A 13,887-nucleotide genomic window follows, 5' to 3' on the forward strand; every position below is an offset into this window, starting at 1 on the left:
TATGCCTAATTGCCTGTCAATTGATTATATAATTATGGAAGAGATGAAGCCACTCATATGCTTGATGTTGAAGAGATACATGGATCGAATAAACATATTAGTCACACTCCATCTTTCTTATGCTATTGTAGTTCACTATCACCAACAATATAGCTTGAGGTCTTGGTATTTTAATAGGGACTTCCAACGATCTCGAGCATTAGAATGATTGGTGTATTTAAGTGGTGTCACATGTTTTAATCTACTTCAAATGGATAGTTTTACATTCAACAAATTACGTGTAATGTTACATACAATGGGTAGAGGTTGAATGACACAAGAAATATGAAAGTAGATGAGAAAGTAGCTACATTTTCTAAACATATTTGCTCATCACGAGAAAATTCGTTCTATTAAAGAGAAAATTTTTAATTGAGTGAGATAATCAATAGACATTTCAAGCTAGTACTTCATGCAGTCTTTCGACTATAAGAAAATTTCGTTTAAAAAGTCCTAACTTGTACCTGAAAATTCTAAAGATTGTTGGTGGAAGTAGTTTAAGGTATTCAATACTTGTAAGTTTTGGTTTTATATATGTTGAGACTAATCATATCATTTTCTTCCATTCGTCTCTTGTTGAGACATACAAGAGTGAATGTGTCTGAAAAATGGTAGAAATACACATGAAAACTAATAGTTTCATTGTGATTATAGTCTCATCAAAGTCTAGTCCTTCCTACCACCAACGAGAGATGACTTTGTTGGTAATCGGTTGAGTTGAGCATATATGTGTCCAAACTTCGATTGCAATGAGAAACATATTTCTCTACAATATTTCAAAAAAAAAAAGTCATGTCCTTTCTCCAAAGGGGTTATTAAAGTGATGGTTTGATTTATATATTACATAATGTTCCTATTTATAGAAAATATAGGTGGGGAGTTATCAAAAAATTAATTCAAATTCCATAATATTTTCGATTGATTTTTCAAATTTTCTGTTTGAATGAAGAATGAAAGCACAATCAATATGATATTATTTCCTAACAACAAATGTGAAGAAGATAAGGAAAGGTGGAAATATAGGAGGAAATTAAATACAAACTCTACATTATTCAAAAGTGGTTGAACATGCATGAAGATATCTAAGTAAAGTAAAAAAGTAACTTATAATTAATTTCATTCACAAGATAACTCATTTACCATGGTAGTTCAGCTACCATGGTAATATTATATTTACTTTCTTTTTTTCTTTTATCTGCTTTCCTTTAAAATTGAAAGTAAATGTGGTAAATAAAACTTGTATTCTATAATGGATAAAATTGGTTCTTTGCGACACCCGAACCAATAATTGGAGTGATAAATATGGTGTATATCACCCTGGTGATTATGGTTTGAATCCCCCTCCCCAATTTTAAAAAAAGGGTTCTTTGGAAACTCGACATTATATATGTTACGTAGATGCAGTTTTTTATTTGTTTATAAATCATGTGTGTCAAATAATAACATAAAAATTAATATTTTGACTCATGTAGGAATTAAACTCAATTAAAAGAAAAACAGATTCTAAAGTTAAGAGTTTATTCCTATACATATAATTTTATTGGGGAAGGTGATTGGTTTATTGGTAATTGAGAATGGAATGTTTGGCATTGAAATGTTGGGCCCCCCAACCTTATAGTGATTGGTAAGAAATAGAGTCAAAAGGAATGATAGCAAATAGGGAACCAACCATGAATTTAATGTCCCATTACTTTTTTTTTGAATTTAATGTCCATTACTTGAACCAAGTTAATCTCTCCTTTTCAACATTTTTGTTTCCTTGTAATTTTATTCTAATCTTGTCATGTCACCATTCACCAATCAATCATCCTTTCCTCATTTTCCTTGCAATGCCTGTCAATCTTAGGTTACTTTTGTTTTTTAATACTAGTCTTATCCTTAATTTCACTTTCTAAAGCCATCACTCATATTGAGTGGTGAAGCCACATCTATAAACTTTTGACCAAAAGACCATCCATTGAATTCAAGGCCTTGTTTTTTTTATTAACCTGGCCTAAAATTATGCACTTTTTATGCAAATAGTAAAAGAATGTGAATCATAAAGTAAAAGAAATGGAGAATTATATGGTGATAATTAAATTTAATTTGAGTTAAAGTCAATATTCAATTCAATGATTTTATCACGCATTGTTTTGCGGATGGAGGAACTTTGCAATTCGAGAGACTCACAGCCTTGCATCTAAATGGTACAGAAATAATAATACAAAGTGATGTAATGTAAATAAAATTTAATAACATTAATAAAATGTTATGATTTACCTCTCAAATCATTGTAAGAGATGTGGGATACATAAATAATCCATATGAGAGGATAGTTTATGCCATTTACTCTTCATACCATATGTAACCCATTTACTGTCTGTCATTTTCTCTCTCTTTCTGTGAAAGGAGGGGGGGGACAAAAGATGTGAAGAATCCAATGTCTGAGCACTTGAGATTTTGCATTATTACAATTTGAGAGCTTGACAATAATACTGGCTGGCTATTGTATTATGTCTGTCTTGTCATTATTTGGCACCCGAAGGATCAAAATAATCAATGATCCTCCTCACCACCATCATCACCCAATATCCTGCACTCACTAAAATATTTCAATGATTGTGATTTAATATTCATATGCCCACCCCACTCCAATCCAATCCAATCCTTGAGTTGAGACCATATGTCTTTCATTTCAAACTAAAATAATGCTCTACCATCATGTGAAACTCCTCTGGTATATATCAACATACGACCTTTTGAGTTCACAACCTTTTGAGTTACACGAAAAGGCCAACGACTACATACACATACATACATACATATACATAGCCATATGATCAAGTGTATATATATATAATGGTATCTTCTTTTTATGTAAAGTGAGTCAGCAATATATGAGGAATCCTGTGTGTATCTTAATGACTTGAATAACTCTCATTCCAAGCGACAAAGACCGGCTTAAAGACTTGTTGGAAACAAGACTGTGAGGTCTTTTCCATTCCGGAAACAACTATTCTATAACTATAACTATCACTATATATATATATACACACACATACATACAGTGTATGGCAATGCTTTAATGTACGTTAAAGTGGATGAAATCCTAAAATGACATGTTGAGTTAAAACTTAAAAGTCAACACAGAAAAAAGAGGAATTTGAGAATATTCGGCCAGTATGCCAAGCCTTTAAAAAGCCGCAAGTATATATTGGGGACTTTATGCAGAATCCCACTTTTCTTCCACTGAAACAAAGAGAATGCACCAGAATTTTAATCTACTGCACGTAGTAGTGCTTCTATCAGAATCACACTCATGCACTCTTTTTTTTTTCATTTTTTTTTCATTTCTAATAAATGCCTAATAAAATTGGAGTTTCATAAGAAATGAGACGTGGAATGCATCAAAAATCTTATTTGGTGTTTGTCTGTCCTTGCAAAATGGTCTACTGCTACTCTTTGTTCATTCATAGTAAAACACAACTGACAGCTTGAGAAGTTTTTGATGTTCGGTGTTCTTCTTAGCAAATGCATCAAGGCCCGTGCCGAGATATGATATATCTGCAGTCCACACGCGCGCATAAGTTGAGCCTAATTAATTAATCATTGAAAAATCGGTTTATTAATGTTAGGATTGTCCACTCTTATAAACCCGACTTGCAATCCACCATTATCCGATGTGGGACTTCTAGGCTGCATCACTGCAAGTACAAAGTTTTGTTTTTTTTTTTAAAAAAAAAACAATTCTTTCAGAAGTATATGTCAGTTTGCTTCGACTGTGCTTTGAGGTCTTTCAGTTACTTCAGCATGTTATGTTTGTGAAGAAGTAATCTTGCAAATATTTCTCCAGCGTCACTAATATATTTCTGAGAAATTTCCACCCCAGGAAAGTTGTACATGTCTCACCCATTAGAACCGAGAAAACTTATTTGCTTGACTAGGACTCTGGGTAAAATTTGGATCTTGCCCTGCGCTACGAGGACATAATGTTGATATTTGTCAAAATTGATAAGTTATATGATTATTTCGATATGTCAAATATATGTCACGGACTATTTTTTTTTCCCGAATACTCTCTCACTTGAATGACAAAATAAGTATCAATTGAAGTATGAAATTGGGAGCAAAAATAATTTAAGAACGAAATTGAATTTAGGGGGTGTAGTTTTTTTTTTTTTTTTTAAATAAAATTAGGGGTATATTTGAGGGACTATTATTATATTTGAGATTTGAAAATGACATGTAGCCCATCAGTTTGATAACCCATGAAAACCCAACAGGTTTATTCTACTCTTTTATCACATAATTCATTATTCAAAATTTATTGTTTTAATATAAATTCCATCGTTTTTAAAGCATAATATATAATTTATTGTTTTAGTTTTGAATCCATTAGTTTTGAAATCCCATTAAAAAAATAATGGAATTAAGATCCACCCGATAAAACTCATCCAAAATGAATTTTGTTAGAAATAGTTTTATGTGTTGATTCTGATTATGTATTTTTTTAAAAATCAAACATATATTGTCAAGTTAAAATGTTCTAAAATTTGGTTTAAGACACTCCTATGAACTACCACAATACGAGCTACCTAACACTACTTTATTACAACTTAGTTTTGTGAAACTAAGGTTGTGTTTGGTATCATTTCCAAAAATTTTGAAAACAAAAATAAAAAACAAAAACATAAAACATAAAATGAAAACATAAATTGAAACTTGTTTGGTTGAACACTTAAAACTGAAAGCATAAAACTGAAGAAAAAAAGAGGTGTATTTATGCTTTTATTTTCATAATAATGGAATATATCCACACCACTATATTTTTCATAACTGCAGCCTTTGTCGTGTCTATTGCAACGTAATTCACCACTGAAAACATCAACAGAAAGAAAAAAAGATAAGAAATAAAACAATAAGCCAAAGTATATTTGATCATTGTCTTCACATCTCTATGCAATTTGCAATCTAAAATCTCAAAGAAAGTACAATATATAATAAGTGTAACTGGTTCTGTTTCCAAAACTTTTAAAAACCTTTTTTTTATTGTTCTCAAAAATTTTGAAAACCTTTTTTGGTTTTCATAAAAACCAAAACAGAAAATACAAACAAACAATATTTTTTGTTTTTATTTTTTATTTTTTGAAAACTAAAACGAAAAATACCAAACGATTTTAAGATTAGATTTTGAAAACAATTTTAAGAAATAATGATGAAAACAAAATTCATTTGATAGAGGATTTTGCACGGAGAAACAAGAAAGATGAAAGAGAAAACAGAAAATAATTTTACAAAACTTCAAATAACAGTTTTGGTTTTTTAGTTTTTAAAAACCAAAAACAGTTTTCAATTTTATAAAACAGTTTCTAAAAACACTCAACCAAACAATTTTCAATCCCATTTGAATTTTCAAAAACAGAAAACAGTTTTAAAAACTGTAACCAAACAGGCCCTTAAGTATTTAAGGAACTAATAAGCAACGTTATTCCGACGTCGTTTTGCATAGACCCAAACAAGCAGTCCATTGCCAGAAAGGCGTTGTTCATCAATCATAACTTCTTTCAGTCACGCCTCGGAGATGGACAACACGATGATCCTGAGAGAGTGGTTCGATCGAGTTGACTCGGAGAGAACCGGAAGCATCACCGCCGCTCAGCTCCAGGTTCCTCTTTATTCCCACTCTCTTCACTCATAATTATACCTATATACTACTTTTGCTGAATTGCTGTTTCAATGATCACCAGAATGCTCTTGCCGTTGGTAACCTCAATTTCTCAATCTCCGTGGTCCAGCAGATGATCAGGTCTACTTAATCTACCTGGACTCTCTCATTCTCTTAATTTACGTACCTGTATTTATATGTATATTGATTTGTGTGAAGCTTTTTTGGTATAGGATGTACGATTTCGACAGAAACGGCACCATGAGCTTTGATGGTAAATTTAATGCGTTTCCAGGGTCTTTTTGTGTCAATTTGATCCATTGATGCTTCAAGTTGTAGCATTTGAATTGATTTTGATCACATTTTTTCGGATTCCTTTTTAACTTTCCAGAATTTGTTGCGCTAAACAAGTTCCTTCTTAAGGTTCGTTATTTTTAATACTTGAATTTTTTGCTATTACCTTGAATCGTATGCTGGATTTTAGTCCTGAACTAATGTGTCATATTATAATCAAATTGCAAATAATGTCTACCATAGATTCTGTTGGTATTTTACTTGCATTTACTTATACATATATTTGAACTCATTTCCAGGTTCAACAAGCATTTGCAGACTTAGAGAGGTAATTTTGTCCTTTTTGTATGACAAACTTGCAATCCAGTTTCTAGTCTTGATGACACTTTCGTTTTTCGCTACAATGAAGAGATTTTTTTAAATGCGTCTAGGGTATGCCATTTGGATATGATGACATGTTGTATGACTTATTATAACCACCCGTAATTGCCTTTTTGTATTAAAGAATTCTTCTTTCCTAGCCTGGCTATCTATTTGTTGTCCTTCCGAAGAACTTCAAATCAGGATACTATATGATCATTTATGCTGGTGGTTGAGTCTAGAATAACTGTATTCTAAAGTAATCTATTTTCAGTAGGGTATAGTTTGTCTATCACAACCTTTATTCATCTGTATTCACATTTTTTTTTCTTTCTAAATTCCAGTTTAGTGATACACGCTACATTACATGTTACATATGCTTGTTAATCATTCATTGGTGACAACAAGATCCTCTAAGCTAAACTTTTTTCAAAAACTTGAGTGTAATTGGACTCAAAAGTGCCATGCATGGTGCATTAATTCAAAGCTGGAATGATAAGCCATTCTCTTTTTCCTTTTTGTGTTCTTAGTTGTCAGTATATATTTCACCAAGTGTACCATATTTGCAGCTTAATGCTTTAAGTTAGATTGTTTGATCAACAGAATTATGTCTTAACACTCTCTTGTTCTATTGTTCTTTGTTACAGGGGCCGCAATTATCTTCTTCCTGATGATGTACATGAGGTACTTAATGAAATAATATTTCCACTTAGATGAACAAATGGGATTTATTGAAATCACAACGTGATCGTCAAACTGATAGGGTCCATTACACCCGTTGTCTGATTAAAATTCTTTACATAAATGGTCTTATTTCGAAGTGCATGCCTTCTTTCAGTTGCATCCAATTAGTTATGCTCTTTGAATTAGTAAATGAGGATACTTATGCTACTTCTCTCTATCTCTTTCCCCATTCCCCTCCCCTCATACTTTCTCTGCATTTTCTTGTTTATGTTGAAGGTTTCTAACAGCTGAACCTTATTTACAGGCATTAGTCAAAATTGGTTTCTCATTGGACTCTCCTGCATTTTACACTGTCTGTGAGGTAAAGCGTTTACTCTAGTTATTATCAAATAATGATGGGTTTTTTTTTTTTGCGAAATCAAGGTGTAAAATATGATCCTAGTGTAATTAGGACAATGAAACTTATGTTGTATGGATGTTTTAGTGGGATGATAAGTATAATGATTAGGTCAACAATTCCCTGGACTGATGTTGTTAGCATATTGTGCGACAGATTGTGTAATTGACTATTGCATGTGCGTTACATCCAAATGAAATAGGTATGTCAAGTGGTGCTTATTGTGGCATACTCCTTTTAGAAGTTGAATTCTTTGAAAGGTGGCTATGTGAATAGATATTAATTTATTAATATACACTATCCGAAGAAGCCATGGAGGATACTCTGTAACAATTTTTGGAGCATTCATGTGGTAGTGTTCCTAGCAGAGATAGGATAGTAGCACTGGTACTACGGTATTTTTGTTGTTTAGTAGCTCTTCATACTGACAGGCTTTTGTAAATTTCTTGTACTTTCTTCAGTTTTTGACTGGATTCCATGGTATATCAGTCATATCTACTGCAACGATTTTTGTATTATCAATTATGTTGTTTAGAGATACTGATTTCCCCCCTGTATTGTTCAGAGCTTTGATCAGAAGAAAAATGGAAGATTTCGGCTTGATGACTTCATCTCTCTTTGTATATTTTTGCAGTCTGCTCGGTACGCATCGCTTGGATCCAATAAAGTGCATGTTTACTCTTGCTTAGAATTCTCAGCTGTATGTTTTACAGGAATATAAGAAAGCCATATATCTGGACAGTTAGTGTCCATGCACCCCACATTTTTCTTTGTTCTTTCTTGAACTCATTTGCGCAATTAGGTTCATGCTCATGCATGCTTTTGCACGCTTTCTCTAGATTGTTTGTATTAACAGGAAACATGGATTTTGGAATTCAAATTTTAAGATTTCAACAATGCAATCCAATCGTGTAATTTGATTATGCTGATTAATTGATTGGTTACATTTTAATTTTTTTCACTTTCTTTTTATTGTTGCAGAAATTTGTTTAATTCGTTTGATACTGCGAAGCAGGGCAGGGTGACTCTTGATCTTAACCAATTTGTATACTGCAGTAAGTGCACTTCTTGTAAAACTTAGTGCATATCTTGCTTTGTCAATTGTGTGGTGTGCCCAATCAAATCATGGGATGCTATTTTATTTTTTGACAAATCTACTTCGTGCTAGTCAAGGATGTGCCTTTAAATATGAGCACCATCCTTTAACACAGTTCTTATATATTCCCCTTTGTGTATATACTGATGTGTTTCCTTTCCCTTACAGCTGCCAATTGTAGAATATGAAATCAAGTTTCTAATACCAGGTGTTCAGGAGAACATTTGTAAAATGCCTCTACATTCATAAGTTATATATTTTGCCATGTTGTATACTGTGATATTTTTCATTCCAATACAATCATATATACAGTTGACTCCACAAAAACCTTATTTATTTAGATCATTATGTGTTACTATCCTTCTTACCCTCTCTTTGTTTATTCATTGGCTACGCTACGCTGGTAGAAAGAATTCAAATAATGGAAGATGGACTATTTGATACTTCATTGAAAATGCATTGTTAAGTCTCCTGAACACAAGTTTTTCTTCGACAATTGGTAATATTGTTTTCAAAGGTGGTCATACCTAAGAACTGCATTAATGTGGTGCAACTGGAAGATTATTTTATTTTAACTAGAATGTCAGTAAAGGCTCAACCAAACAGTTGAGTGGTAGGAAACCCTAATCTCTGCCCTAGAGGCGCAGAGTTTGAATGCCCACGCCCCAAAACAAGCTTTCCTGGAAAAACTAGGGTGTCATCCTCCCGGCAATATAAAAGTAAAGCTGCATATATTTTTATTCATTTTTCTTAGGATCTGATAATGATGATCAAGTCAAATATCAGTGACTAGCCCCATGTCCAGGACAAAATCTATAGAATTCACCACCCACCTCACTTTTCTAAAACAGAAATGCGAATATACTTGGCTAATAATAGAAAGATGAAACTAGTGGTGCTTTGAGCATCCACAAATTGTCATAATTATATATATATATTCTTGTGTTATAGACGTATGATCAACATTCTTCTCATCAAAAAGAGTTAAAAGCCCAAAAGCCATTGCAAGTAATGTTCTCATTCCAGCAAATTAAGAAGATTCCAACTAAGAAGGATAAGACTTGAGAGAATCAATTATTTTGAGGGGCAAGATTTAATCAAGAGATCAAATGCAGAGAAACAAAACTTGTACAAGAACAAGACCCTGTTTGAGACAGAACCACCACCTTGATAGGAAATTACCAGTACAGTATAAGGACATGTCAAGATACCATGTCACATACGATCCATATGAGCTGGAGAAGTTGGTGAGGAGGAGACATTGGAGATTAACGACGTGGTCTTCCATCAAAGAAGATTAATTTGTGTTATCACCACTCATGCACTGCAGATTATACAAATGCATACTTGTTAATATATCAATGTGAGTTGGAGGAACTGGTGGAGAGGAGACATTGCATAAACATAGCTGACATAGTGTTGTAGATCTAAATCTGAGTTAATCATCTTAAATGCCATTAGTTAACTCTCATATGATTCCTTCTGTCTCCCTTACACTTGCAGTATATATATATATATATATATGGATCAGTTGCACAAGAAAAAGGCAAGACAAAGTGAATCATCATATTGAAAATTTCCGACTTCCAAAGCCTCTCTCAATTTCAACAAGTGAAGAAATGGCTTCCTTGGCTTCTCACACTCGCTCAAACAGCTTGCCCTCAAGACCACACCCTTTCACTTCAGAATTTGAAGACCATCTGAGAAGATTAAGGGCCTCTGAATCTGAGGCCTTCTCTTCTTCAACTTCTTCAATTTCCCATCAACTTAGTGGACTTCAGGATTTACATGACTGTGTCAACAAGTTGCTTCTCCTACCCCTCACACAACAATCATTATCCCAACATCAGAGAGAGGGTTGTGTTGATGAGTTGTTGGATGGATCTCTGAGACTCTTAGATGTGTGGAGTACTGCTAAAGATGCCTTGTTGCAGACAAAAGAGTCTACACTTGCCCTCCAATCAGTTTTGCGCAGAAGTCATGGAGGTGAAATCAGGGACATTAAAGAGTACTTAGCCTCTAGAAAGGCTGTGAGGAAGGCCATCTCCAAGGCATTCGGAAACTTGAAGCGCAAGGAAAGTAAAAGTTCTTTTCTGATCAACAAAGACCAGGAGAGTTCTATTGCAATGCTAATAGAGGTGGAAGCAGTCAGTCTTAAGGTGTTTGAATCCTTGTTGTCATTCATCTCAGGAACAAAGACATCGAAGCTTGGAGGGTGGTCACTAGTCTCCAAGATAGTGAAGCCCAAGAGAATTGAATGTGAGGAAAATCAAAGAAAAACAAATGAATTTGTAGATGTGGATGCTGCACTATGCATCTTCGTTGGTCGCAAAGCAAGTAAATTTGAAGACATTGGTAAGGTGCAGAACCAGCTGAAAAGCTTGGAGTTGTGTGTTCAGGATCTTGAAGAGGGACTTGATAGTTTGTGTAGGCACTTGATCAAAACAAGAGTCTCCCTTCTCAACATCCTCAATCATTAGCTTACAAAAACCCTTGACAAATGTACATATATGATCATGTAGTATTCTCTCAAAAGAGTAATTATATACTTCCCACAAATTTTGCAGCTATATTTCACTTGTCTAATTTACCTTTTCTGTCCCTTTTTCTTTTTTCTGAGGTTTGAATGATTGTCAGATGATCTTGCATTCACTTCAGATGTAGAAAACATTCATCCATAAACATTTCCTGCTGTGAAAAGCAAGCTTAGTCCAGAATGGTCCGAGTTCCAGTAATTTACAAGGCGTTTAAGGTCAAGATGGATCCAACTTGGTGTTAAACTGTTTAGATGAATAGCATAGCTGTCGAGATTCCAAATCATAATCAAATGATGTTCACATGATTGACAATAATTTTGCATGCTTAACGCGTTGAAAATAGTTGTAATGGTTCTGGTTGTCTTATTGTTGGGGGGCTAATAAGTATACGGATCTTTGCCTGCTGCTTGCACTTCAATCATATTAAGTCTACACGTTGAATTGATCAATCATTTGCATTTTGAAAGTCACAATTGGATGATAATGCATTCGTGTACAGCGTGCAGAAGCAATTAAAGAATTTCATCATGGTCTAATCATTTCTGCAATGCCAATGATGCACAGATCCTTATCTGCAGGAGATATCAGCTGGAGTCCTTGGCTTTTCAGTAGACCATGTAAACGCATGATGTTTTGGAGGAAGAGAGAGGCGATGTGGGAGGCATCATAGGTCCGACTGCATGCGACAAATGTGCCATCTTGGAAAACCTTTCAAATCATGTCACCTCAAATACATGTATTTTTATACGTAGGCACCATGAGAACAAGAAGCTATTAGCATGTAAACAAATAGTGAAAAGCCACTAGTATTTATGCAGGTAATTGCAGAGATACATTTTGAGCTCTTTTCTGGTATATAAAAGAATTTCAGCTTGACTGGAGGTTTCTGCAACGTGTTTTTTTGGTTTAAAAATTCCATTGGTATTCATGTGCATGCCTATTTTTGCATATGAAGGTCAGAAGAAATGGTAGCAGCGCCGTTTGCGCAGAGCACAATATTTTGATAAGCAGTGTAAATGAGTTGGAAGAACAGGTAGGGAGGAAACATTGCATAAGCATCGCTGAGATATTGCTTTGGATATAAATCCTAATCATGTTCCTGTATGCGTGTGTAGAATCACTTGCAAATGATGTCAACGCCACTCGTGCAATTCAGATCGTATAATCACCATAAATTAGTTGGATTATGAGCTGGGAGGTTGGTGGAAGAAGAGACATTGCATAAACAGCGGTGAGATATAATCTTTTTAGATCTGAATCAAGACCGTGTTATCCCTTGTTGATGTATGAGACATTGAGATTCCTTTTGTCTCCCTTTCTTTCTGGTATATAATCACATACCTGCAAAAGGAAGCCAAGCAAATCATTCAGAATTCTACATTCAAGAAATCAAAGCCTTCTCTTCTCTTTTCTCACTAAAGGAAAAATGGCTGCCACTTCTTACCATACTCGCTCTAACAGCTTCCCTGACAGACCACACCCTCTCAACGTGGAACTCGACGAGCAATTGAGAAGGTTAAAATCTTCTGAAACAGCCTCTACTTCTTCATCATCAATTTGTCACCAACTAAATGGACTTCAGGATCTCCATGATTGCACTGATAAGTTTCTCCTATTGCCACTCACTCAACAATCATTGGCTCAAGGACACCATGAGAAATTGGTCGATGAGCTATTAGACGGATCTCTTAGGCTGTTGGATATGTGTGACATTGCTAAGGATGCCTTGCTTCAAACAAAAGAAAGCTCTCAAGAACTTCTGTCATTTATGAGACGAAGATGTGGAGGCGAAACAGGCAAGCTTTCAAGTGAGGCTAGGAAGTACTTGACCTCTAGGAAGGCCGTGAAAAAGGCAATCCGCCAGGGGGATGTCTTGAGGAAACTGAAGGTTGGGGAAAACTCAACTTCTAAGAGGAACCAAGAAAGTGGTGAATTGGTTAAGCAGCTAGAGGAGGTGGAAGCAATCACTATCAGTTCATTGGAGTGCTTGCTGTCCATTATTTCCTCCTCAAAGGCACCAACAAAGCTAAGTGGATGGACTCTAGTTTCCAAGCTAGTAAAGCCAAAGACCAAAAGAATAGCATGTGAAGAAGAAGAAGAAAAGAATGAAGGAGAATTTCAAAAGGTTGATACTGCCATTTACAATCTCATCAGCAGCAAGAAAGACTATAATATTAAATATGTTGAGAATGTCCAAAATCAGCTCAAAGATTTGGAATTTTGCATTCAAGATCTTGAAGGAAAACTTGAGAGCCTGTATAGGCGTTTGATTAAAACCAGAGTCTCCCTTCTCAACATTGTAAATCACTAATTGAGAAAAATCATGATGCTGACATTGTTTACCAGGAATGAACAACCATGTACATCGTCTTAACTGATACTTCCTATACAGATACAAATTTACACTTTTTTTTTTTACACTTTTTCTAAGAATTTTAATTTCAAGATTATGCGGATGGGTTCTTTGACATTCAGTTCAATGTCAAAGCTGTCAATATTCCTGTTCTTTTATCAAAGATGAAATTCACATGCTTGACTCTAATCTCACCTATTTGATTCCATTAAAAAAAATCTGGGCCATCTGGCTGTGTTGCTGTTAGAGGGACAATCAAATTGTTTTAAGCACATCCATGGCCTATTACATTATTGAAATCGAAACGAATGGCAGACACAAGTATGCGGATCATGCTTGTCTCTTGCACTACAAGCATGCCAAAGAAATATCATTTGATAGAATGATCAATGGAAGTCTCAACAAATACACAAGTGCATGCATCTGATACAATGAATGTTCTAATAATAAATAACAATAACATGAAAGGTAATAGACATTATT

At 34.4% G+C, this 13,887-nt stretch overlaps 3 protein-coding genes across 5 annotated transcripts; all 3 read left to right on the forward strand.

Moving 5' to 3' along the window:
* The first annotated feature begins 5,516 nt into the window (after window positions 1–5,516).
* LOC119991674 (sorcin-like) lies at window positions 5,517–8,900 on the forward strand. 3 transcript variants are annotated; one of them, XR_005466249.1, is made up of 10 exons: window positions 5,517–5,683; window positions 5,766–5,824; window positions 5,917–5,957; window positions 6,075–6,106; window positions 6,277–6,305; window positions 6,985–7,021; window positions 7,326–7,382; window positions 8,053–8,118; window positions 8,400–8,473; window positions 8,683–8,900. XR_005466249.1 is itself a non-coding variant. In XM_038838068.1 (10 exons), the coding sequence occupies exons 1-10, from the start codon at window positions 5,600–5,602 to the stop codon at window positions 8,700–8,702; spliced, it is 441 nt and encodes a 146-aa protein (XP_038693996.1). In that variant the 5' UTR covers window positions 5,517–5,599; the 3' UTR covers window positions 8,703–8,900. The 3 variants fall into 3 exon arrangements, 2 of the variants coding, with proteins under 2 accessions (XP_038693996.1, XP_038693995.1); XM_038838068.1 differs by having other exon boundaries at window positions 8,053–8,060; XM_038838067.1 differs by having other exon boundaries at window positions 5,523–5,683; window positions 7,984–8,060.
* Window positions 8,901–9,445: 545 nt separating this feature from the next.
* LOC119991429 lies at window positions 9,446–11,063 on the forward strand. Its single transcript, XM_038837785.1, has one exon. The coding sequence runs from the start codon at window positions 9,966–9,968 to the stop codon at window positions 10,992–10,994; it is 1,029 nt and encodes a 342-aa protein (XP_038693713.1). The 5' UTR covers window positions 9,446–9,965; the 3' UTR covers window positions 10,995–11,063.
* Window positions 11,064–12,477: 1,414 nt separating this feature from the next.
* On the forward strand, window positions 12,478–13,362 carry LOC119991430. Its single transcript, XM_038837786.1, has one exon. The coding sequence runs from the start codon at window positions 12,478–12,480 to the stop codon at window positions 13,360–13,362; it is 885 nt and encodes a 294-aa protein (XP_038693714.1).
* The last annotated feature ends 525 nt before the right edge of the window (window positions 13,363–13,887 follow it).

The sequence above is a fragment of the Tripterygium wilfordii genome, chromosome 22 (assembly GCF_013401445.1).
Source record: "Tripterygium wilfordii isolate XIE 37 chromosome 22, ASM1340144v1, whole genome shotgun sequence".
In the NCBI taxonomy this organism is placed as follows: domain Eukaryota; kingdom Viridiplantae; phylum Streptophyta; class Magnoliopsida; order Celastrales; family Celastraceae; genus Tripterygium; species Tripterygium wilfordii.